This window comes from Tetrao urogallus, assembly GCF_951394365.1.
Source record: "Tetrao urogallus genome assembly, chromosome: 6".
NCBI classification, from domain to species: Eukaryota; Metazoa; Chordata; class Aves; order Galliformes; family Phasianidae; genus Tetrao; species Tetrao urogallus.
Window position 1 is genome coordinate 10,876,992 of NC_136819.1, and position 26,326 is coordinate 10,903,317.

Sequence of the window (26,326 nt, forward strand, 5' to 3'; positions counted from 1 at the left end):
TACCTAGAGCATATCCTAGACTCTGGGAAGTCGTGATTAAAATAACAACCTTTGTACAGGCTATGTGTGACTATCAGTATTGTTTTTGCACCAAAACAGCAAATAACCCTTTGCATGGGCTTGTCATAACCACCACTGGTTTTGGAATACTTCCCTCCTCCATAGTGTTAGGACTGATGAGAGCAAAACTTCTGTGTGTGCGCGTGTGTGTGTGTGCATAGAGCATTCCAGAAATACTGCTGTATCACTACAGGCATGATGTGTAGCTTCCAGTGGTGATTAAAAGTTGATAAAACACAGAGTAATCTGAGATTATAGATGCATTATACTTTGTCCATTAAACCATTCTTGAGGTAATAACTTGAAAGTCTAAGCAATCTATCTTATGCTAGTTTCTTTCTTGAGATCTCATTAACTATCCCTTTGCACCCTTTAATCTTGCTCAAAAAACCCCAACAAATGTAATTAAGCTCAATTAATTTGTCCATATTTCAGAAGTGATGTTATACTGAATTTTTTTTATCCTATCAGGAGAATGAGAGGCTTGATGAAGAAGCAATTGTTAAACAGTATTTACTACTGTGCTAAAACAAAATACTGAATGGTATTGGTTAAATTCTTTTGTACCTTGATGCTTTAAATTAGCAAAAGTTGAATCATCTTTTGTAGTTGCTAGAAAGTGTCAAGAATATATTTTAGAATTATAACAAGCTACAAGGTAACAAGCTACTTACTAACGCACTTTGGCTAGAATTTATAAGAATAACATGAAAGGTGGTGTATGAACTTTAGTGCGTAAATAACTGCATGTTGCAGTTTCTGTGAGTAGGCAGTCATTCTTCTGATGTTTGTTCTCTTGAATTTGAAGAGAAGTCCTATATTGCTAATAGTTCTGCCTCTGGATACTTTGATATTTGCTGACACATTAAATCCTAGTCCCTATATGTTTTAAGAAAGCAGGATTCTCTGCACTATCCCATAAGCATTTGCATTGCTGAGTTCTTGGAGAAGAGGTTGTTAATAAAAAAACATGAAAATAATATTTCTCAGAATCATCCAGCCACATTGTGCGCCCAGTTCTGCCTTAAAGGTTCTGCCTTCTGTGGGTAGTTTGCCCTGGAGCAGACAAAGCATCTGAAAGAGAGGCCATGATGGTTGGTTACTAAAGAGCTTTCTTTTCAGATCAGTGTATAAGGAATTATTGAAAAGGATTAATATTAAAGTGAACTGATTATTTAAGGGAGACACTAAGAGTGGGAGAAAGCAACTTTTAAAGGGAAGATAACTGAATTTTCTGTCAGTAACAGTGTAAAATACAATAAGGGATATTTCTTTCAAAGCTGCATTAAATGCATAAACACTTGCCTTCCTCCTTCTAATAAATACAGTTAGTTCTTTTTCTTGTGATTGCATGAACTTTCAAAGAACAAAATTAAGCTTTGTGTTTTCTAACAGCTGTTTACCTGTGCAACTGCAATGGCACACATGAAGATGCAAGATAACTACTTACAAATATAAAAATATTTAACCTATTTCATGTATTTGAGAAATATGAAATATTTGAGATGCATGAAATATATTTCTCCTAATAATTCCTGTTATTAGTCAGTATCACCTTTCAGTTTTATGCCTAAACTGACAATAATGATGATCCTAGAGACAGAAAGTTATATTAGAAAGGGTATAGCAATATTACATATGAATAATGCAGAATATTTACACAACCTGTGATACATTTTCTGCATGGAGGCTGTTTCCTTCTTGATTTTGTAGTTCAATTCTAGGTCAAATACAAGAATAATTTACTAAATAACTTGAGCTCTTTTTTTAACGTTTTCAAACACATTCCTCTTTTTTATTCATGCTTAATTTTACCTGTTGCTATTCTTAGTTATGTCTATTCAAATGTGATAATGAATGTGTTATAATATTACTGTTTTGACTCTTGCCCTTGTTTTTATTTTTGCTTGGGCTGGGTGAGAAGAAAAAATATCAAATAGAGTAAATGGGCTTGACTTCACACTGTATTTCATCTTAAATACAATAGTCATGTTTATCACTGGAAGTAACTGGTTTTTAATTACCTTATGTCATACAGAACCTGCTGAGACAAATAGGATCGTCGGATAGTGTGTACATCACTGAGTCAGCAATAAACAGCTTATTCAGCCTCACCCAGGAAGGTACTCATCTGTGCCGTATCATAGCTAAGGTAAGGGGGTAAATACATGGATTAATTCAAAGTAAAATTAGTAATCTGAGTAGGTTATTTTACTATTCACCCTAGTGGTGGTGAGTTTTCAAAAGTAGAGTAGTACAACATGAAATCCTGTGTCTTAGGAGATGTGATGTAAATTGAAGAATGCCAGAAACTTACTCTAAGGAACTTTTTCCTTTTGTTGCTTTCAAAATAAATTGAAGGTGTGAAAGAGAAAAGGAAGTAGACAAGAAGACTCGTGTCAGTTGATGTCTCTTCATGATGTAGCTATTTCACAGCATTCAGTTGGCTATTCTCTTGTTTCAATTTGTGTCATTTTTTAAAGTTCCTCCTGCCAGTTACTTCTATATAGGGCCCTGACTATTTTGTCTTGATAGCATCCTTTCAACTGGAAAGCTGCTGTTATTTTATTCTGCCTATGTTCCTCCTATCCTCTCCCAAAATTCCTGCTTTATAATGTGCTCTTATAACATAAATAGCATAATTTAATTAATTACCCGAAAGGAAGTGAAATGGAAGGAAATTCTCAATAGTTTCAAATGCCCAATTAATGTTGATGATTCTTTACATTGCAGGTGAGCAATTCAGACAAAAGTTGTATGGGGAAACAAAGGAATAGAAACCTGTAGATGTGTTTTCTGTCTTTCTGATACAGTTTTCTTGAGCCTTTCAGATGTTATTGCTACAGTGTGCTACACTTGAAGTCAAATTTTGCTCTGGACTGAAATTTTCAGTTGTCAATTTGAGTTCAAATAAAACATGCATCCCGAAATTAATTTAATCTGTTGAAACTAAACTTAAAAACATAAATATTAGAGGAATACGTACTGAAAAGGTAGTACCCAAGGAGAAGTAACTTCTTAAAGCAGCCCAATGCTTTTGCGTGAAAAACCTTTATTTTAGCATTTCAGCACCTTATCTTGATTATGGATTTGTAAATACCAAAATACAGGAGTTATAGTGCCAAGGACAGGGTGGAAAGAAAGCCAGCTGCCCTGACTTCTATCTCACATTTATGTTTAAGCTCTAAACAGCATCAGTAGTAAAGGAGTATCTGTCATAGGTAGTTTGTTGGCATTTCTCTCCAAAGGTTGTTCATTAAAGTTCAAGGCCTCTGCAAGCAACTGGAGTAGGATAAGCTCCAGCTGGCTTCTGGGTATTGATTCAACTGCAGTTGTCTGTATCATCAGGTATACTGCTGCTCAGCACCTTGGGTATCTTTTTAGTGTCTCAGAAGATGGTAGTTCTAAGTATCAGCCATGTAAGTAGAGAAACTTTGCAATTGATTATGTATATAGCTACTGAGTACACAGAGAAACAAAAACTCTTCAGCTATTTGTACTGAGGATGATAGAGATATTAATAAAGATGTAATTTTAGAAATACTTTGCATCCATTATTTACCTTTTGCAGAAGGATATCATCACAGCATAGGTACTTCATGCAGTGTGTTCTCATTTACTGATGAACTGATGAATTTGATGATAACATTGGATTTAAACCCATTGCTCTGCTGAGATTCATAATTCTATCAACCCCTGCAAAGTCTATACCTTTGATACTTGGATTTTGAAAAAGTGAGAAAGGAAAGGCATTTTGTGAGGTCAAGCATAGAATAATCTCATCTTCAGTGTACATAGAGGGAAATATCTTTTCCCGAATTTCTCAAGCTTCTGTTTGTAGAGAGAACATGCCATCCTCTTGTCCTGCTCAGAGATGAAGTTAAATAGCACTATCTAATTAGTTTTATCTCTATCTATATTTATAGATGTTTGCATCACAAAAGGTGCCACTGAAGGCTCTGAATGAAGCAGAATCAAATGTGTAGTGGATTCTGGCAACAGCACGAGGGGTTTAATTTTTTCTGAATTGGTATTTGAGCTCCACTCAGTGGTATCCAAAACAATTTTAAAATGCTGAATATTGAGGAAGTGCAGGACTAACAAATTGAGGAAAATTGTCTTGTGCTTTTTGTCATTGTGAGAATTCCACAGACAGTTCCATTTAGCAGAAGTGAAGTCTGACCTTCAATAAAATCACTAAACTAATTTATTACTAATATTACATGGATGTGTCACAGGATGCACTAAATGATCTCCAAGTGAGGAAATGCATGCTCTTATGCAAAGAACCCTATGTGGTGTTTGGTTGCCAAACTACAGTGGTGATTGTATCGCTTGTCATGCACATCTGTTTCCTCTGTGCACTGAAATGTAATTGTCCAGACTCACCTCCATCTTCTGTGTTGCATCAGTTACCTGCATCACTGAGCATGGGGGCAGAGGAAATGTGATGGACGAGAATTTTGTATTCCATCACTCGAATAGGTTGCTATGACAGGGAAAGTGCAAGGTGATTTAAACAAAACGAAACAATAATCTGGCACTGCACCAGCTCATTACAAGGGCAAGAATGGATTCAGTTTTTGCAAAGATCTCAAAACTTCTTGTGGACACAGAAGTTCCTTTGAGAACACTCTTATTGTTGAAAAAACTGGACAGAGAAGTGGAATAATTCAGAGAAATATGTGAAATGCATTTAGTGCTTTTTGTGTTAAGCTATCAATTATAGCTCTGTGATACATCAAAATTTTGAGTATAAAATCAAGAAGGACATAAATTTTGGAAAGCTGCCTGAAATTGATCTATCGTTTTCATTTTGGTAAGGTTTTCAATCACCACACTCTCTTCCTTACTTTCCCTTGCTAATACTGTTATCAAAATCAAAGTCTTTGAAAGGCAAAAATCCTTTTCTACAAAGCCACCTACGATTTTATTTCATTTGGAAATTGTTTTTGAGTGTTGAGGTTAAAGTTAAAACGAGTTCAATATTTTTTTTTCTTTTTAGAAATGTAACTGTAATGTTCTGGGAAGGTCATGTTGCTGTATCACCCATTGCTGCTCAGTGTTCTCCACATGAAGTGTAAAGACTGAGATCGCTAACATAAACGAGTAGCAGTAAGCACAGGATAAGAAATGGAGAAATCTTAAAATTAAATAATAATAGTGATCATAACAATCCTTGAATTTTGAGCTAATATAGAAATAAATGCTACGCTGAGGATTTTGAATTAGATGCCACATTCATCTACTGTCAATGCTGAAGGGGCAAGAAAGGAAGCTCCACCAGTGAGCTTAAAAGCAAAAAGAGAAAATGAGGACAAGAAGAGTCAGGTGCAGAATCTGTTGCAAAAGCTTGTTTCAGTCAAATTTTTGTCAGTGGATCGGTTTCTTACCTTTGGATCTGAATGTTGCTAATATCCTCTTAATCTGTCATATCTCATGTACATGACATGTACTTAGGCATAAAATAGCATGACTTAATTATATCATTGTCTGTGGCTGCATCCTTTACAGGAGTGTATTCACAATCTTTTTCATACTTATAGTCTATTAGATTTTGATCTTCAAATCTTTCTTATAAAACCCACAAATTAGTATCTTTGCCGTTGAACCTCTACCATCATGTTCCAAGATCACAAGGAGTTTTTAAAAAACGAAAATTAAATGCTTTGAGTGAATTTGAGCACCTGTCAAAAACTCTAGCATTGCTTAAGTAGACTGTCTCTAAATTGATTCAGGATTGTGACAAGCAGAAGAATCCATAGCAATCAGTTCCAAAATTAAAGTTAATACACAGTGGGACATCAAGTAACACAGAAAATGTTTTAAAAGAAATTCACTGTGAAATTCACTCTTCACTGAACTCCTTGTGCAGTGTGGCTTTTTATTCTCATTACATCCTCCATCACGTACTTGTGATTGTATTTCAGGTGATTTCTTTTTTATCTAGTGTTAGCCCTTCTGAATATCATCTCAGGGAATTCTCTAGGAAATTGAATTCCTGCTAATCCAGTATAGGAGAAAAGCAGATCATCAAGCAGTAAAGCAAGTTGCCCTATCATTGCAGGGTATGTGAAGCCTGTCCCAAGTGAAACCTGAATTACAGCAAGAGCAATGCTTCTTGTGGTGTTCTTTTGGTTCCAGTTATCAACCAAAAGTCTACAGAGGATAAATAGAAAGATGAAAGCATGGTTACATATATCAGGAGCTTTAGCAAAGGTGTAGAGCTGGCTGATTTCCAAAGCAAGAGAAATTTTGTGCTGCTAGGATTCTTTGAATGGTAAATAAGTACAAGAATAAATGTGACCAAATTATACTTAGCCCTGTGAGATGGAGTAACTCAGTTATTGTGCCATCATCAGAGAGACAGATTCAGAAAAAGGTGAACTACTTCTGGAGAATGCTGAGATACCAATAAAGCTTTGGGCACCTGAGTGCTTTTGACAAGCCATAGAATCAGGCTCACTATTTCCTACTCGCTCTATATTTCACTTACAGCTCTCGAGATTCATTACTTATGGTCAACATTTTACAACTTGGTAATGGTATACAGTGCACATAATAAACAATTTGGTTCTTCTCCCAACAAACACAGTGATAAATCACTTCCTGTCCCTCAGAGACAAGAGCAAGGCACCCATTTGTCAAAGAAAGCTTGAAGCCAACGTGCAGTTGTCATTACTGTCATTCACAAAGTTCTGCTTATTATAATCAAATTAGAGAACCAGATTTCTCTGATCCCACAGAACTGTGAGTGCTTTCATACTGACAATAGGACCAAAGAAATCCCAGTTACCTCAGATCTGAGGACAGCACTGTACTCATTTCTATGCTTATTAATAGATACTTCAATTACTACAAGGGGGAAATACCAATATCCTTTTATGGATGGAAGAATCACTGTAAGAATTTTTCTTGTTAGTGTTCTGCCTTTTATTTTAAAGGCTGTGAAATGTCTTTGTGCAGTAAGCTGAATATAGCCACCGTAGATATAAAATAACTCAAAGATATACGTGCACTTCTTACAATTCCACAAATAAATTTTACTCTGAAGAAACCTTGTTAAGCCTTCTCTTTTCACTGATTTCATTGAAATGGCACAAATGTCTGTAAAGATACTATAAAAAATTTGAATCCTGAAATTATGTTGAGATGTTAATTTTTGTATAATTTAATTTTAAGACAGTATCTATTTTTTGTGAGGCTGAATGGACACATTATCTTACTCTATTATTCTCTGCTAAATTCCAGCAGAACTAGCACAAAAATGTGAAAGAATTCTGAATTGTATTCTGGACATTTTTTGTTAGAATAACCTGTTGAGATTTCAAATACTGTAACTGGATAACTGGAAGAGAAGAAGATGATAAGTAAATCTGAGAGATATTTTTTTAGAGGCTACTTAAGTAGGCTTAGTCTGAACAATCTACACTAAACTTGGTCTATCATTCCAATTAATTTTAACTCATATCTGTAGTATCAGCACTTACTTTAGACCAAGGTTTTTCATTTGTGAATAACGTTTAAAATTCTTTCTTCACTGTGTGGCTACTTTTACACAAAATAGAAAAAAAATAAATAAATTAAAGCTTCTGTAGTTTGCCTGGCAAGCATAACGTTTAGAAACAACACGATCCAAGAAAAACCTGAAGTGCATATATTGTTTGTATTTGTACGTTTCCATTTATTATGTAACTTTTGCTAATATTTATGTTTATGCACTTTGCTGGAAATGATGAAGGGCAACTACTAGAGGGATTTTTATATACTCAATTATTTTTCATTATGTGCCATATCTGAAGAAAAATGCGTAGGAATGCAAATTTTATGTGCTAGAAGAGGAATATATGGATTGTATCATTGTAGAATTTGTCACCTTTGACATTTTCGATAGCTCTTCAACCTGTGACCTTCTCTTTCATATTTTATTAATATAAAATTATGGTATGGATATCAGAAACATAGAGGAATGTGAAATATTTGCTAACAAAACTGTTTTTAATTGATAGCATGTAGTTGAACTATCAATTAAATATCACTCCAGTTGCAGCCTATTGATATTCTTTGTCATTTTCATATGGATGTCAAGTTTAATTTAATTTGTTCTTATTGGTAAAAGTCGACTGCTTAAGCACACCTCCTACTGAGGCTGTATTACTTTTTCATCACTTTCTGTATAAGCGTTAATCAACTTGAGTTCTCTGTGCAAGTTTAACATCTTTGTTGTTTTGATGATAGCTAATTTGGATATATTAATAAAGGACTCTGCCCTTCCCTCTGTCCCAATCTCAATCATGTTGTAGAAAAAAGTTTGGTGCTATTTTTCTGATTTCTGCTTTTCATCTGCAGGAAGGAGGTGTCGTTGCTCTCTTTAAGATCTGCCGCCAGGATTATTTCAGGTGCCTTTATCCCCAGACACTGAGAACATTGGCATCCATTTGTTGTGTTGAGGAAGGGATGCACCAGCTGGAAAAGGTAGGCATTTCTGTGCTTTTTATTGACTGCATCATAAAAAGAGAAATCCCATGTTTAATCTCTTCTAGAAACCGATAACTTTATGGCATTTGGTACTGTGTTCTGTTGAATGCTTCCTTTTTCAGTGCTGAACACATCTTCAATCTTTACAAAATTAGTCCTAACAAAAAACATCCTATTAGTTATTTACACAAGTAAGCTTCCTAAGTGGGGATAATTTTCGTTAAGCAGCCAAATACATTAGTGACTACGTAAAAAAAAAAAAAAAAAAAAAAAAAAGATAATTTCTGGACTCTCTAAAGCGCATATTTAGAAACTCTAATACTTCAAATAACCTTAGAACGTAGAAAGCTTTATACCTCTTTAAATCTTTCTCCTGACACTTATGTAGGGCATGTACTTGCGGTAGCTTGTGAGAGTTGTAATTGCAGAGAAAGAAGCGCAACAGATATAGCGGCCAACTGGTAAAAAGTGTCTGCTAATCAGTAACAAGTTTTCTAAAAGCCAATTTTAAGTAAGATAGAAAACATCAAAACAGTATGCACTATCAACTGTTTAGGCTTCATTCCTTTTTCACCCTTGCTATATACTGCTGTTTTGGAAAATGAACACTTCTCCTAGTCGCTAAATCATGATCTCATCCTTTTGTATTTCATAAAACAGTCATCTTCCAGAGCTGAATAATGGCCTCTTCAAGTTAATGATAAATGATTTCACTGCCGCTTTACATTGACGTATCTTGTAATTTACTGCCACAGAATTCAAGCAAACTATGACAGAATATCTGCTGCAAAAATGAAGTCTCTGAGCTTACAGTAAATGAAGATGACTTACCTTTTTTTTTTTTTTTTTTACATAATGCTAGTTCAGATTGACACCAAAATCAGTCTAAAAGGATCTCTCCTTATGTTGATAAGAATAGCAGAATTTATAAAGTTAGAGACAGAAAGAACTGATTAAGCTCACCTGGTCCAGTAACATTTAACAGATTTTTAATAGAACTACTTAACATTGATTTCAGTAGCTCATTTTCTTCTGACCCTTCAACTCCCAAAATCACACCTTGGTGAAAATGTAGAATTAATGTCTAGCCCTTCTTTTCTGAACAGGAGAAGGTTTATAACTGAACTGTTTGGGTAATCACTTTGTCAACTTTTTTGCCTAAAATTGTGTCACTGAGGATCTATGTGTTGTGTGGGTCCAGTACATTTTTGGAGTTCTCAGGAGGAGAATAGGATATTTCACCAAAAGAAACAATAATCTTTTCTTTGAAAGAGGTTAATGTCTCTCTGAGTACTGGATGTTGAACGTGAAAGGCCAGTACAGTGCTATTTCATATGTAAAAATATTTCAGCTGGTGATAGCCCAGGTTTGTGATTGTAGAGATGAAGGAAGGATAATATGTGAGAAACTTTTACCACCATGTAACCACCGTTCATTTACATCTATCTGAAAGTAAAGCAGTGTTGGTCACCTGGGAATTAATGGAAGGTGCACTAGATCAGAAGACCAATATTTTGATGTGAACACCACACTCATTTTTAATATTGCTGTCTTTGAGTAAGGATGAATTTTTTTTCCTTTTAAAATTTGAAATGCTCTTGCAAAGACATAAAGGAGGGTTAATAATAATAAACATTCCTGAAATTACCACTGAACTTCTATCTGGCAGAAAGAGCTGTTTCTGTTACCCAGCTAAGCACCGGGGGTGGTTGTGAAGCATTTAATTTGCTCTTATGTGAATATCATTATGATTAACTGTTACAGAAATCATCTACTATTTTGCCTATTTTAAGCAGGTACACTTTCCCTAACTTTTAAAGAATAATTATTTTTCTTTCCAGTCATGCATCTTTAAAGATGTATATCTGCACTCTGTTCTCTTAAAGCACACTTGAAAAATAATCTTGATAAACAGTTACCACGGCCACATTGTTGCAATGATTAGCTTTACTCTTTCAGGTGAATCTAGTTGGCCATACTTACAATAATAAAAAATCTGTTGCTTGGAGTGCCAATTTATTATAGTTATTTAACTTGCAAGTGCTTTCCTGATTTTTAAAAATATGCTGTTACTTTGTGGTACATGTAGGTTCTGGGTTCCAGGAACTCAACAGTATCAAATTAAGCTTTTAATGTAGAAAGAGAGTGAAGAAGTCACCTCATTTTAGCTGACGTTTGCATGTAAATAAATCGAGCTCTGTGTAACCTGTGCTTCACAAGTGGGTAGTTAGTGCTTCAAGCTGCTTATGGATTTCCACTTGTTCAGTACACTTTATCTTCATAATCCACTGTGACACCAGTGGACCCATTCAGAGGAGTAGAGAGGTCCTGAAAAAGTGTTCACAGTTTCCATCCTTTGTGTTATTCCTGTAGCTGCCTATCCCTGTACCCAAGAGAGCTTTGTCATTCGTCTTGTGGCCCTTGAGCATGCAAACTTGTTAGGAGAAAGCCCTAAAAGTATGATTATTTTTAGTCTAGGCATTCTGGAATTTAAGCAAAAAGGTAGCACATAGTACAGATAGATGCTTCAGGCAGATGAACTGCAGATAATGATAATATATACTATTGATAACCCCACATTAATAAATAATACAGAAAACTTCTAAAAACAAAATAGCAGAGAGGAATTTGAGTGAGGTGAGCAAAAGCAGAAACTGAAGAACAGTTTTACTTTTATACATGCAGATCTATTTGCGTATACAGCATCAGGGATCTTTCAGACAAAAATAGAATTATTTAGTGGGAGATCTGACAAATGTCTCTAATATGAAGTAGTCTTGTGTGTAAAAAGGGATTCTATTTGAATACAAGCCTACAGCTCAGCACATCATTTGCCCACAGCAGTTCTTCAGCCCTTTCACTTTCCAAGGGTGCACTGAGTTTCTGTTTTGCAGTGCTTTCTCAATAAGTCTTCTGTGTGTGTACTGACATGCAGCCTTATTAAAGCCTGATGTCTGTGGTAGTTTCTCTGCTTCACATCTGTCCACACAGTGCTTCTAGCTGACTGGTGTTAGAAGGCATGGCTTTCTAATTTTTGCCCTGTGGTGGAGTTCAGTTATATGATTTTTAATAACTTTCCTGCTGCAATAAAGGAACTGCAGAGTCACTTCAGAAATAAATATCAGACAGAGCGATGTACTGCCATTTCTATTCACGTGGAACATTATTTTGTTAAAAACCTGCAACTCAGCTGAGACTTAGATCAAGGCCCGACTGCCACCAAAGAAATGATTTGTGCAAACATTAAGCAGCTGTCTAAATATCAACATTGTGCAGTATGTATTTACTTGCAGAAACTAGTTCAATAACTAGTAACAATTGTTACATTAATAAAACCTTCTTTTTTAATAAATGACATGGCAGAAAGATTGCCTAAATCTGAGTTATAAATTCTTTTGAATCCTTCATTTCAAGCGCATTGAATCAACTGGCTTATCTCCAGAAAAAAGAATCTAAAGAAAGGGTAAGTTCAAAATCTTTGTGGCTGGGAAACTAAACATTTCTTGAATATTTCTTAAAGAGAAATTGTCTAAAAATTGTCTGTTGTTTGATGTGGATGCAGCCTACTTTTCAAGAACCATGATCTTACAGTAAATAATTTCCGCCTGTCCATCATGAAAAACAAGTTTTTTCTCAGTGAGCTCTTATTGGGAGTTAAGTGAAATGTTTATTACAGAACTTGCAGATAAAACTTGTTCATGACAAGAGGATTGAACATGGGCTGATGCAATGAGTTTGAAATGGAGTTCTCTGGTTTTGACAGAAGTTAACATCTGAAACTGAAAACTCAGGGTGGTTAGAGATGAATAAAGGAGTATGTATTAATTCTCAGCTGCTAGAATCGCTGAGGTTTGTGTAGCTATAGGCTGAGATAGAAGCCAGAGTCAGGGAGAGCATCTGGATTACGAAAGCATAAGTAACTTGGGTAGGACAGTACAATAACAGCTTAAAAATTAGCACTGTGTTAATTTCTTTTTTTTTTTCTGATTAATATGTATGTATAAAAAAAAATCTCCTATGATCTCTTTTGGTGTTTTCATAGCTTGTTAGTTTCCGGACAAGGAATCTGATGGTCCCATAAGATGATAGAGATTACATAGATACTGTATTTTCAAATAAGCTGAACTCAGGAGCTTAAAAGATCAAGGTGTCTTTTATTATTTTAGGGAAAAAAAATCAAGAAAATAAAAATTTAATAATGCATTTTTAATCCACAGCAAGTCTTATTTCACATTGTCTTATCTCCTCTAGGAGACAGGACAAGGTGGGGCATGAAAAGAAAAATTAAGGACTCCTAGAAATCGTTTGAAGAGGAGAGGTTGACGGGCCCTTCTCTTGTTTCTCTCCCACAAAAACATAACGCAGAAGGTTATATTCCCTTCTCAGTTTCTCAGGGCTCACACTGACAAGTGCAATCTCAGCACTTCTGTGAAGAGAAGATCATTCTTGTTTGTCCTCCAGGGTGGAGATTTTTTTTACAGGAAAAATGTTGGTCTTCCTGGATGGGATGAGACTTTCTGTATGCTTAAAAACCACAACACTGGCTTACATGCTAAGAGCATGTGAAATGATTTAGATGAAAAGAGTTCAAGGATGCATTCCTCTTTCATCTCTGGCTGAAAAGTCACCTCTTCTGTTTCGAAGGATGCATTTTTTTGTATCCAACAGCATTGTTTTCGCTCATTTTCCTTGGCCATTTGTAGACTGGCTTTGGAGCTGTGCTTGTGAAATAGCAAACGAAAGCCAGGAATGGATAAAGAGTTCTCTTCTGATTCTTTATGGAGGAGCATAACTTTTAAAGACTAATACAAGCAACTTCTGACACATGGTGCAGAGCATGGTGACTCTTCATGTTAGCAATAAAGCTGGGAACTGTCTTACTGTTGTTGCTGGGCAATTGTGCAGGTGTAGGCTGTAGGAGAATCAGGAGCTACACTGAGGAAGAAGTACATCAGCCTTAAGGGACAGAGTAGGAAACAACATTTTCAGAAGTTGCTTTTCACATAGATATGCCTGGTTATCAAAAAGGCTATTTCAGTATCTGAGTTCGTGGCACAATTAGATAATGTGAAGTTCTAGGCTTGCAGTTCCTTAATTTACTGGATACTTCTCAGTAAAGCTGTTTAATTAATTGGCAGTGAAAAATGTGCTGGGTTTGGCAAATTACATTTCTGTCAAAGCCCCTGCAAGATTCATTAAATCATATCTGGAAGTGCAGGAACTGCCCTTTCTCACTGCTGGTTTCGTATATATTAGGTGGTGTTTGCAAGAGTAGCAAGTCTTAGGTCTTTACAGAATCTGACCATTCCTGAAAAAACTGATGGCAGCCTCTTGCACTTCTAGGGCAAAGCATTCTGGAAGTCGTGGAAAGGACAAGTTTCTGTATATTGAAAAAACAGTGTGAAAATATGATGATCAAGAATACTTGCAGATTTCACTGCAGTATCTTTTTATTCTGTTAAAAACCTACCAAACATGCAGCAAATTGAAATTTGTTTACTTTATGATAATACTCATTTTCTCAGGAAGGGAGGAAATCAGAAAAGCAAGGTGGCTTTTTTCTTCTGACAGACTAATTCAAGAGATGTGGAATTGAATCATGACAGAAATGTTACTGCAGGATTATGGGCAATGGCAGATCTCTCTAGGAAAAAAAAAATACACGGAATGCTTTGGCTGAGGTCACTACCATTATTCCAATTCTGTTAAAATGGCAAATTAAATTATAGTAGTTGTATTGTTGTAGCCTCGATGGTCTAAGGGGATCTGTATCTGTTGTTCAAATAAAAGATATTACCTCTTCTTACAAACCTTGCCTCACTTTAATCATGTTATAGGTTTCGGAAGAGGGAGAAAGGAGCCAGCAAGCATACCATGGGAGATAAACATTTTGATAATACTACTAAAGTCAGACAGCGTGAGACTTAGCTATGGAGTTGGTGAATAGATGTTGTTTAGAGGATAGATTCTGTTCATTGGTAAATCATCGTTTAGATATCAGTTGTGGTGCAAGTGTTTACATGTGTACTTAGCCTTCACATGTAATTTCACTGAAAGGAAAAAGACCACTATCTGTTTAAAATATCAAGAGTTACACATCTGCAAGTGTGTTCAGACTTCAATAAATCTTGCAGAATAAATATTCCTTTGTTATGCTAAGGAGCATAGTAAGACTTTGAGTCAGTTCAAACAGGTGCAAGAGCATTTTGAGACACCTCTGCCTTTTCAATAGAGATGCAACTGACAGACTGTATATATATATGCGTGTATATATATAGGCTTTATATACAAGGCCATTTATAAATTAAAAAAAATAAACTGGCAGGATGTCTTCTAACCCAAGAATGAATATTTTAAGGAATTATTATTAATTTTTTTTTTTTTTTTGGCTTTCATAAGAATCCTCACCCACAAAATTGTTTGTTTTTTTTTACGTTTTTCTCCTAGTGGAATATTTTTTAAGCACAGATGTATGATAACGCGTCCACATGCAAAAATTTCACTGTAGTCAAGCAGCTCTATTAGATTCTGCTTTTGTGGTGTCTTTTGTAAGAGTTGGTAGGGAGAAGGCATTTTAGTGATATTCAAGTACTAACAGTGATGGTTTCAGAACAAATGTGATGTGCTGTCTTGTCCCTGTTCCAGAGTAGCGCTCATGCAGAGTGTGAGCTGATAAAATCAGATGTACTCTAGCCTTTGGAGGAACAATCTCTCTTCTCATCTACACCTCAATTCATCTGTTTATATACCTGTAATATTTTAGCTCTGGTACGGAAGATTAAGTCTTCAGATTTTTTTTTTTTTTGTGTGTTCTAAAAAGATACATTTCATTGAAATAGGTTCTGAAAATTGAAAAGAAAAATCCCCAGACTATGCCAATTTACTGAGGTGTACTCTTCACCGTGCAAGATCAAATTGGAGTAGTGCCTGTAGATTGCCATTCCCAACAAATTCCTTTTGAAGATTTGAGCTGGTGCCAGGTTCCCACTCTGCACTTGTTTGGCTCCCATATAATTTACGCATCATTTTTGCAGTCAGTTATGTTAGTATTTTATACTATCTATTGATTTTATATTTCGCTAAGTATTTTATTTAAAGCTCTCCAAATAGCTCTGGATTTATGTTTCAAAAGTCACGGTGTTAAGAGAATTTTATAAATGAAAAATAATTTGGAAATTACCAGATGATGGTTTTTCCGTAAGGATTTAAAATAATCCTTAACCAGCGACAATGACGAGAGCAGCAAATGATCCACGAGTGACATCTGAAGTAACAGAAGCCAACACATCTAATGACAGGTGGGTTTTCCCTACCTAATAATAATAATAATAATCTATCAAGCAAATTTAATTTTAAGATGAAAGAAGCAGCTTACTCAGCTCCTAAACTGAAGGCAGAGATTAATGAGAATCAATTGAAGCATTTTAAAAAAGTGGAAGGAGAGAGCTATTTTGGACCTCAAATATTCCTTCCGTTCCTGACAGAGGCAGAAAAGAAACCAGAAAGATGCAGCCTTACAGAACGGCCTATCAAAGGAGCAGCTTTCACAATCTTTCTTTTCCCACTCAGCAGGAAACTGTTGCATTGCTTATCTGCATTTGTGATGATAACGCACCTGTAAACACATACTGAATGTGCTTAGGTCCTACATGTTAAATAGTTTAAATGGAGCCACAATAAAGTGTGAGGGAGGAGAGATAGGGGTGAAAATGCTTATTTAAGAAGACAGACACACTAGCCTTCCCCTCACAAAATCTCTCCTGAAATTATATATACGAGTCAAACTGACCCATCCTGCTGCAGGCTTCATGACTCAGCATTGCTCATGATTAGTGTGACTCATTAGAGAAGTCTAGGGAGAGCTTACTGCTCAGAGCCTCTGCATTTTGTTTGGCTGACTTTTGAGCTTGCCTAAAACTTCAGTGATTTCAGAAGACTCTGAAAGAAGTAACTGAAGAAACTGAAGAAAAATGTACTGATGTGGATTTGGTTGCAGAACAGGGATTTGAGTGTCTCTGGAACCTGCAAATTCATTACTTTTTCTGTTTCTTCCACAGTTATTTTCCTTCCTGAACTCAATAATAACTCTTGGAGTTTTCTAGTGTTCTACCTTGTTTCTTGGTCATCTATTCTTGCTTGCATAATTATGACTTTCAAATTTTTTTTCATACAATTTTTGAAGCATGGAACGTTCACCGATGCATACTACTAAAAAGCAAAAAGGGAAGAAAATAATTTCCTCATTCTTCTAACTACAGCTTCACTAAACTACGCAGAATTTCTCACATTTCTTTATACGCTACAGAAATCTTGAATGACTAACCCCCCACCCTCAACCAAATAAACTAAGTCTCCTGGTTCCAGCTGACTTACTTTTCTTTTGTGTGGACCATGCCAGTGGGAACATACTGAGCTATCTGTTACCATCTGCTGGAGTTTTTAATTCATTTGTAGATGAGCTGGTTATCATACGTGAGGATAACGTGATGGAAGCTGCCAAAGTGTCTGGCTTATGTTGATCTTATGTTGATCTGATAATAAATACTGATCATCTATTAGGATGAGTCAGGGAGTGAAAACTGCAGAAAGTTGTTGAACAGATTCTGAGTTCACTCCTCAGCATTGCTACCTCCTTGACTTGTTTTTTAGCAGTAGCTGAAGCTGTAAAACATAGCAACTTCAGCTTATGCTCAGCCTAGAACTTTTTTTTTTTTTCTCTTTCCAAAATCACTTCTGTAATTTTTGTACTTCCATGAGCCTTTCCACACCTCCTTGGGCTCCAATGGAGTTAAGAATCCTGCTCTAATCCTCACTCACCAGTGAGGAGCCTTCCTGTGGTGTTGTGTAAACTAGGGACCTTTTGTAGCTTTTGAGCTGGATCCTTTGCAAATAATGCCTCAGTAGCTCTCCCAAAATGGAAACTTTGGATCTTTATATGTAGAAAAAAGAATTGGAAATTCATCTTTTCTGAAATCTCATTTTATACATGCACATTTGTTTGAGTTTTTTTTCCCCTTGTTTTTACATAATAATTCCCAAAATTAGTTTCAAAATAGGTGGTTAAAAATCTCTCTTTTCTTTTTTTTTTCCTCCTATTTCCATTATTGCAACAATGTGAGAAAGTGCTTTACAGAACAGAAAAATACTACATATAAGAAGTTTTTATGATAACAGCTTCAACCAGTTATGGCCAGAAGATTTTCTCAGCTTAAATAATGAGTACTTTGCATTTTATTTTTCTCACTAAAATGGTATTATATAAATGCAAACTGATCTCATGGTTTATCTGTCAGTATCACTGTATTCTGACTCTGTCTTGTTAACTCTTACTGCAAGCTAAGGTTTTTCCCAGACACAGTTTGATTCCCTCCAGTACTCTTTTACAACTCAGCCTTAGCTAATTGGCTACCTGAAACTCAGCAACCGTTCTTAGTGACATACATTTGATGTCAGGGCTGGAAGTATTGAATCACTTAGGTAAAGTACCCTGCATGTGCTCCCAACAAAAACAAAATGAGTTAATTGTATAACTTGTTTCTTACCTCATATTTCCAATGAGCTAAGAGCTAGCACGTGGCTTAGCTGAAGCTCACCCATGATACCTATGAGTCTCCTCATATCTGTTAAAACAGTGAATGTTAAATAATAATTAATGGCAGGTGATGTAGAGGCCTGTTTGTGTGTCAGTGTATTTTTTTTTTTTTTTTTTTTTTTTACTTAGGCTTGTTTGCAGGAAACCACTTACATCTGGCATTCTGCCTGATTTATACTAAAACTTTCATGTTTCATAAAGCATCTTCTAAAACCTAATGAGCTGTTGGAAAAACAGTCTCATCTCTTTAAGATAATACTCATGTTTTTGAAAATACTCATCTAACAGCATCGTTCATATATCGACTGATTCTTACCTCTCATCTGTTTTTAAGTCCCAGACAGCAGCTCTTTCACTGACTGTTCCTTCCCTTTCTAGTACTGTTTAGAGCTTTACAGAGGACTGTAGAATTTGTTCGTTTGCTGCTGTTGGTAATAGATGAGTAAGCTTTTTATTGACCAGGGCGTACTGTTGTGCTAAATCACTCTTGATTTTCAGAGATGCATTGCTGCACGTTGTATAATAGCAGGTTTCCTTCTTCAACCAACGTTCTGGTAGGTAGTGGCAGTCCAGAGTTTCATCAGGGCTGACATAAACCTGAACTGGTATCTTGAACTAAGTGTTTAGTGGTCCTTCATTTCAAAGTAATCTGGAGTGCTGAAGATTGTCTCTTATGCCCTTTTGTGTTTAGCCAGTTCGATTTAACTCTATCAGCTTTTACACTTTGACCTGACAATGATCATAAGGAGGAAAGAATCTTTGTCAGACCAGCAGGTCTTTTGTCCGCAGATGCCATCACTAAGAAGGTAGAAGTCTCACCATTTCTGAAGGTTCATCTTATTACTTTGTTCTCCTAGAGAAGATGTGAGAGAAGGTTGCCTCATAAAATTTTCTGTGACCTTGCTGAAGAAGAAAACAATTATGCCATAGCTAGGCTGCCCTAAAACAAGATAACAACTACTAACAGGCAGAGAAGGGCAGCTTGTTGACTTCAGGGGCTGTAAACAGTGATATTTTTGTAAAGCAGAATCTGTTTTATTAGTCCCTACGCTATTGTTGTTTGTGAATAAGACACAAGTCATAAGTGTTGCCTCTGTCCTTCAGAACTCTAGATCTTCTCCTACCAACCTCTGAGCAGTGAATGGCAGCCTCAGTTTGAATGAGGTTGATGTAAAGTTGGGTGCTTGTGGACCTGAAGCTTGTGTCCTGTGCCACTGGAGACATTGCCACATGAACAGGTGTTGTGAGAGCCATTCAAGACCTACATATGATGGATCCTTTTGGTGACATCATCACCTGGTCATTTGGTTATCTACAAATCTTCATCTGTACGGGGTAATACTACAGTCTGCCACGTTTTCCTGTGATCAAATTAACTTAGGCCTCATGGCCTAAATTAATGAAAATCACAGTAGTCAGAGAAAGAAAATAGGTAAAACAAGAGACAGCAATACTGAGGTTCAAGTCTAGCTACTGCTCTGAAGGCTGAATAAAACCCCTTTGGAATGTATTTTAGGTAGCTTGGTATTAGTAGTTTCTCTAGACCCTGGAAGGCAGAAAAGAACACCTACATTCTAGATCCCTGGAATTAGGACTGTCATGTTCTCCTACTGCTTTGAAGAGGCCATTTCAGATAAGCTGTTAGTGGAAAGATGGGGATTTTCCAGCTTTGTTATAGCATTAATTGATTTATAAAGCTGATCTTCCTATCTGTGACGTTTTCTTTACGTCCACACACGTATGCAGTAGCCACATATCAATATAAAGAGCAGGTAGAAATTGTTTTATCTTACTGCTGTTTTTAATGTGATTTGATAAGTAGGCATAATGGGAACAGCTATGTGGGTAATAGTTATTCCTATAGTTTGCCATATCTGATGAACCACAGCCTGTGCACTGACAAGAGAACGCTAGCAAGGCTAGCATTTGCAGCTACTTCTTTTTCTTACCTCGCGTGAATGTTTTGAACTGAGTTTGCCTTTCTAAATTAACTACTGTTTCTCTGTGACCTAAGCCTGATGCTTGTGTGTTTCTCAGTGGTGCAGGAATGGCCAGGATTCAGGGCACTGGGCTTGTTCAAAACCTCCAGAACTGCATGACAGAGGTTTACAGGAAAACCTCTCAGAATCTGGCAGAACTCTAGAAATCCTTTTGGATTTCTTCTGGAAGAAGACTGAGATCCTTTCAAATATCAACGGTTATAGAAAATTCTGTACTTGACAATATCATCAACTGTTCGTCTATCAGAAAAGGCTGCTGAGAGGAGTGAGAGGAAAGACCAGAAGTTTATAAAGCAGGCTTCATAAACAGAGACATTGCTTTCTTTGTCTTCAGCAACTTGAAACAGTTGTGGTTATATCTGTTCAACCTAATGGTTAGAGTGAGAAATGATTCTACTATGAAAGGACAGCATAACATTTCCTCGTAACTGCCTTTCGCCTTAAAGAATTTTTCATTTTAGTGTAAATTCTCAGCGTCTTTCATTAAGAAAGACAGAAAACTAAGTCTTACTATTTGTTTATCAGAGGTCTGGGGAAAGGAAACAGCAAACTCTGAGAGCTGGGATGCTGCCAAGCAGACAACCTAAAGGTGACTACAGTGATACATAATAATAAACTTTTCAGTATTTTTGATTCCAGCTTACCTGAAAGAAATGTGATATTTAAAAAGTGATGGGTATACACAAAACATCAAATGGAAATTATATCTATTCCATAAAATTGATACTTAATTGTTATTAAATTTAAAGGTAGACCAATACTGTATTTTCAGCACTATCATCATCTCTTCATGTGCATTCACAACTGGAGAACACTCACTAAACATGTGTAGTTAGGGTCACTTATAGATTTTGGTAAAGATTTACTCTCGTGATAGTGATACATGAAAGCACTCCAGAAGGCAGTAGGTAGCCATCAGCTAACTTTCAGAGACTAAACAAATAGTTCAACGTAGGGCACTAAGCTGATTATCAGTCAGCATGGAGGAGCAGCTCTGGTCACAGCACTGGGAGGCTTTTTAAAGTACAAATAAGGAAAGAATCTGAGCTGTTATGCATTTGAGCATTGTACCTGCAGAGTTCTATGAGTAATGAAATCCTACCTGAATTTATTTCTAAAAGGCTTATTCTGTGGAATTTTTGGGACATAAAATGAGCAATAACTGAATATGTCTTGAAAACTTCACTCAAGAAATGCGACTCATGCAACATAATTCACATGTTGTGTTATACAACAGTGGCACCCAGTGGAGGCTGGCATTATGGCAAAGTTTCTGTTGCCGGGTTCCCGGTAAGGGTTGTGCAGATCTATCTCGAGTTTAAGGCTGCGAGCACTGATTTGGAAAGGTAGGTGTATGCAGACCAAAGCTATCTGCAACCTGAGCGTTCTACCAATTTAAGCCCTCTTATCTATAAACTGGACTTCTCATTTTAATTATTTAGACTATCAGAACATTTATATATCAACTCACAGCAAACTCTAATAGCTTCACTGAGTGCAAAGCTAGCATTGTTAAAAGACCATTCACTCCAAAAATGAAGTGTTAATGTACTCAAAATATTCCAGGTAAAATCACTTTTAAATTAAAATCAATTAAATTTAGATTTTTTGATCCCATTACGTTACCAGAACTTACTACTGATTAGGTTACTATTCAGTGTAAGATATACCCTCCTGTACGACTAAATGACTAAATGACTGCTTGTTTTAATAATAATAGGTAGCACTGTTATAACGGTATTTATCCAAGAATTATGTAGAGGTAGATAAGTAGATTTTATCTTTATTTTATAGCGTAGGGTGCAAGAGCAAAACTAAATTGCTTAGGAATAAGTTGCCTCAAGTGTATGAAATAAACTTCATGGCAGATCCATAATGTTGCACCACCTTCTAGATTGAGGAAAAAGTTATGTAAGCTCTGTGCCTTTACTGTGCTGGCTTTGCCTTCTCGATTGAACTGCAAAAGATGCTGCTGTGACTTAGAGTAGGAAATCTGTTTGCTGTTTCCCTTCAGTTCATCTTTCCTCGCAACAGGGAAGCCTCGAGCACCTTTAAATGTGAAATGATGCGCTTCCATGTCACTTTTAGCACAGTTTTACTACTTCTTTGCTAGAGAGCTTTCTCGTTTGTACAAAGCAGTTAAAAGACTTTTCAAAAATGTTGTGGGGAGAAGACATAGCATTCAGATCCTAGGGCACTGAAAAGAGTATTAGGACAGAGAAATTCAAGTAAACAGATGAAGACTATTATATTGAAAAAGGGTAGGTAATTGGAACACACATAATTACAATATATTTTTTCTCAGAAAAAGAAAAGAAAAAAAGAAAAAGTATGGCAGTTGCTAAAAGTGGTAATGGAAAAGGTGGAGATGACACTGCTCTCTTCTTCCCATTTCTTTCTTAGTTTTCAAAGTAAACTGTGGGTGCTGACTTCCAATCTTAAATATAAGCCAGTCAGGGTAAGCTTATCCTAACAGAAGGTATTTCAGTGAACCAGAAGAGAGAAAAACATGGATAGATAGGAAAGGATGCAACAATCCTTTTCAGTAAAGTGGATTAACTTTTAAAATTGAATTAAGAAAGATCAGTTGTACAAGCTCATTGAAAGATGTCTGATTAGACTGGATTTTTAAGCCGATTGGTTTATGGTCAGCTGTTCTGTATAGAAACGTGATTGCACTTAGCCTTAAAAAACCTCCCTGCTTGGCACAGGTACTGTCTTGTGTTTGCTGTGTCCGTTCACCTTGGTTTTTAATGACTTTTGTATTTTAATGCTGGTTAATGGTGTTCTTCAGTAAGACAACCAAGGATCTAAGCCATAAATGTCAATCTATCCATTAAACTGTGGCACATCTTGTACATACCACCTGAACTTTGGGATTTAATAGATTTTGCTTTCAGTTAACAAAATTAATGTTGTTGTGACAAACTTATGCCCATAGTTTTTCAGAAAGAAATCTTAGGTGAGGAGAGAAATCATTTGATTAAATTCTTCATCAGCGTTGTTGCTGTCTTTGCTATTGACAATACAGAAATTATTTTGTAGTGGAACTGTATGGTAACTAATGCTATTGGTATTTGACTTAGGCTGTAGGAAAAAGAACAGTTGGGTACCAAGAATCTGTGATGCTAAGTATTTCATGCACACATGCATGCACGGAGTCCTTTGCAAAAAAGTGACCATTTCATAAATATTTAGAAGATAAAGCTCCAATTATTTTGTGTAATAACTGTTGCTATGTTATTAAACAAATTCATAGCAGACATTGTGAACAGAATATCTCCAGGTGTTCATATAATGAGATTACTTGGAAATGTTAAGACACAGTAAAATTTTGGACTATGTGACATGAGGAACAATTTTTAGTTCAATTAAGTCTTGTTCCTCTGGAAGGAGTTTTATCACTGACTTCATTAGGGAACAATCAGACTTCTGGCTGTCAGAGAATTAACGTGCTTGAAATACAAGGAATACTATTCAGTATGGAACTAAGCCTGTAGCATAATATAGTGAGATCAACAGCGGTCCTTAGTACTCCATGGATTTGACTAAGCCAAAATTTTTTGAATGACTTTTAGTCATCCTTTCTTCTGAAGTGAGTTATAAGTAAAGGTCAACAGAGAATATATAAGAAATAGTGGCCTGAAATATTTGTTTAAAGGCTTCCAATATGGGGATAAACAATAACAAGATGTGCAAGATTTATTTTTGGAGGCTATTTATAAAAAATATTTGCACTGACATATATATTTTTTCCCCACCAAGACCCTTGTTGACTTTCCATGCTGTACATCGTTTATATGGAGTCTTGCTTTGTGTTGCTTTCTGCCTCCATCAGACACAGTCAAAGACTGTACTCCCAAAGTATGCTAAATTCACCTCTAGTAAAAACAGTGAAATTGATATAAAACAATTTTTTTGTGCTGGTGCTTCCATAGCAGTCACTTTTACTTACAATGCTAGCTCAGCCATATTGTGATGCTTTCCCAGGAGTGAAAAAGATGTGGGGAGAATGTTGCAGCATACCTTCAATTTTTAGCAGAGTTTGAACTATTTGTAGAAGTTAGGTATACTTTGATCACGTTATGCTCTTTGGACACAGTATTGATTAGCCTCAGTGTCAGAATGACATGCTTATATGCCCTTTTTTCCAGTTGTCACCTGTTTCTGGTTTCTCCTTTAGATGCCTCGCAATGTTGTCAGTGCTGCAGCAGTTCTTCTTGTGCTGCTTGCAGACTGCGAGATGGCAGGATGAAGCCTGTTCACATGCAGTTTTTAGCTCAGATTTGTACTTCACAGATGTGAAGGATTAGGTTAGTTTGAAACGTGGAATCAGCTTTTACTGCCTAAGGGAAGTAAATTTTGAGTGCTATTAGGGGTTGTAATATTTACTACTTGCTAAATTATAGGTTCCTATTGTCACAACACCTCTTGTGAGTATTATCCTAACACTGATCATACTGGCTCACAGCTTAGGGATTATTAAAATCAATCAAACAAACAAAAAGGCCCCAAGCAGACAGTGACTGGGTGGCAGAATCAAGGCAGTGTTTTGGGCTTTCTTCAACAACATACTTTTAGCTTCTTTGATGAAATCTAAGTTGACTTTTTTTCCTTTTTCTTTTTGCCTTAACAAAACATTTCCATCCAAAATAACTTAAGAATGTCCTGGCCTATTGAACCTGGACTCTGCTCACTCAGTAATTCAATTTCAAGTTCTGTCGTGGTTTTCTAATAGAATAGTTCAGTTCCATAAGGAACACAGAGTTTAACTACCTGCTCAATTAAGCCCAACTAAAAAGTTCCGGCTTGTTGAGTGCATTATCCAAATGCCTCCTGAATGCTCCTGATGCACCTCATTTGGAAGCCTGTCAGAGAGTTTGACTACCCTGAGGCAAAGAACTTCCTTGTATCCAGTCTGAGTCTTCCCTGGCACAACTATATGCCATACCCACCCTTCCTGTTGTTGGAGGGGCAGGCACTTCTCTCTTTGCACAGAGAAAGATGTGATAATGGGCTATTAAAATAAGCCTGACTTGCAAATATGATTTTGAATGCGGATTGGGACTGTCCCAATGTCCAAGTGTTCCATTGTATTTATCTTTGCTTGCTCAAAACATAATCTCCATTGGAAATCTAACAAAATTTGTGTGTTTCTTTGTTCTTCAGTGCAGCACTCAGATACTAGCTTAGCTTTAATTATGTTTGCTCTCCTTGATAATATGCTCATTTATGTTGAGACCTGATAGGAGAGAAATCAACATTCTGGTGGTAAAAAGATTCAAGTTTGTCAGCCCCTCAAGATTGCCCCTGTTTCTTCTATTACAGAATCAATACAGCAGCTATATTTGACTGTGCTGGGAGATGCTAATGGAGAGAAAAATGCTGAGATCATTTCATCTAATGGTTCATTGTAGACCTCTGACTGCTAATAAAGATTCCATGCAAACAGCTGATCCTAAACCCAAATTTCTTATACTTAAAGCAATTCTTAAATTTCTTTATTGACACTGCTATTGACACTGCCATAGAAATAAAACAGTATTTGTAGGAGACCCAAAAGATTTTCCTGTCCAGAGAGATATCTCAGGATGACATAGTTTGAGTCTGCTGCAGCCAGGAAAGTTCCATCAATTTTCACCAGATGAAAACTGCTACTTTTTTAGATTCTTTTTCTTTAATTCTTTTTCAAATAAATATAGCAATTTCCTCTGTTGTTATTACAACACGAATGGACTCTTATTGAGTTGCTCACTGGAAGTTTTATAGCTAAAGTGCTGAGAGTGTTTTCATTATAAATGGCTATCATAAAGCTCTATAACTTGCCTGTAAAATTTCTCTGCCAATGAAAATCTTGCACATACAAGGTCAGTTCTGGAGCTAATTTATTTAAATTAATTTATTAAGAAATTTGAACAGCCATCGTGAAGTAATGAATGTTGCAAACAATTTTATTAATGCTTGATACCTCTTAAAAACAGTAAGTAGTTTTAGAGATGGCAATGTGAATAAAGCACAGTCCTTTATGGAAGTTACATGTATTTAGATGTTTTTGATTTTTAACAGGCTGCTGTATATATTTAGTGCATTCTATTAGGTAAGTGTCTTATAGCTACGGTGTACTTAATCAGTGTACATGTGATTAAAAAACTGTAGAGACCTTGTATCCTGTGGAGATTAGATATTTCTTAGGCTA

The 26,326-nt window shown here is 36.1% G+C and overlaps 1 protein-coding gene across 1 annotated transcript in view; it reads left to right on the forward strand.

Annotated features, from left to right (window-relative positions):
* Window positions 1-26,326, forward strand: part of INSC (INSC spindle orientation adaptor protein) — a gene marked incomplete at both ends in the record, with an annotated part of 101,946 nt that overhangs the window by 50,360 nt on the left and 25,260 nt on the right. Inside the window, 2 exons of the mRNA XM_079537626.1 lie at window positions 2,099-2,212; window positions 8,410-8,535. Of these exons, the coding sequence (XP_079393752.1) occupies window positions 2,099-2,212; window positions 8,410-8,535 (240 nt within the window). The remainder of the gene's footprint in view (window positions 1-2,098; window positions 2,213-8,409; window positions 8,536-26,326) is intronic.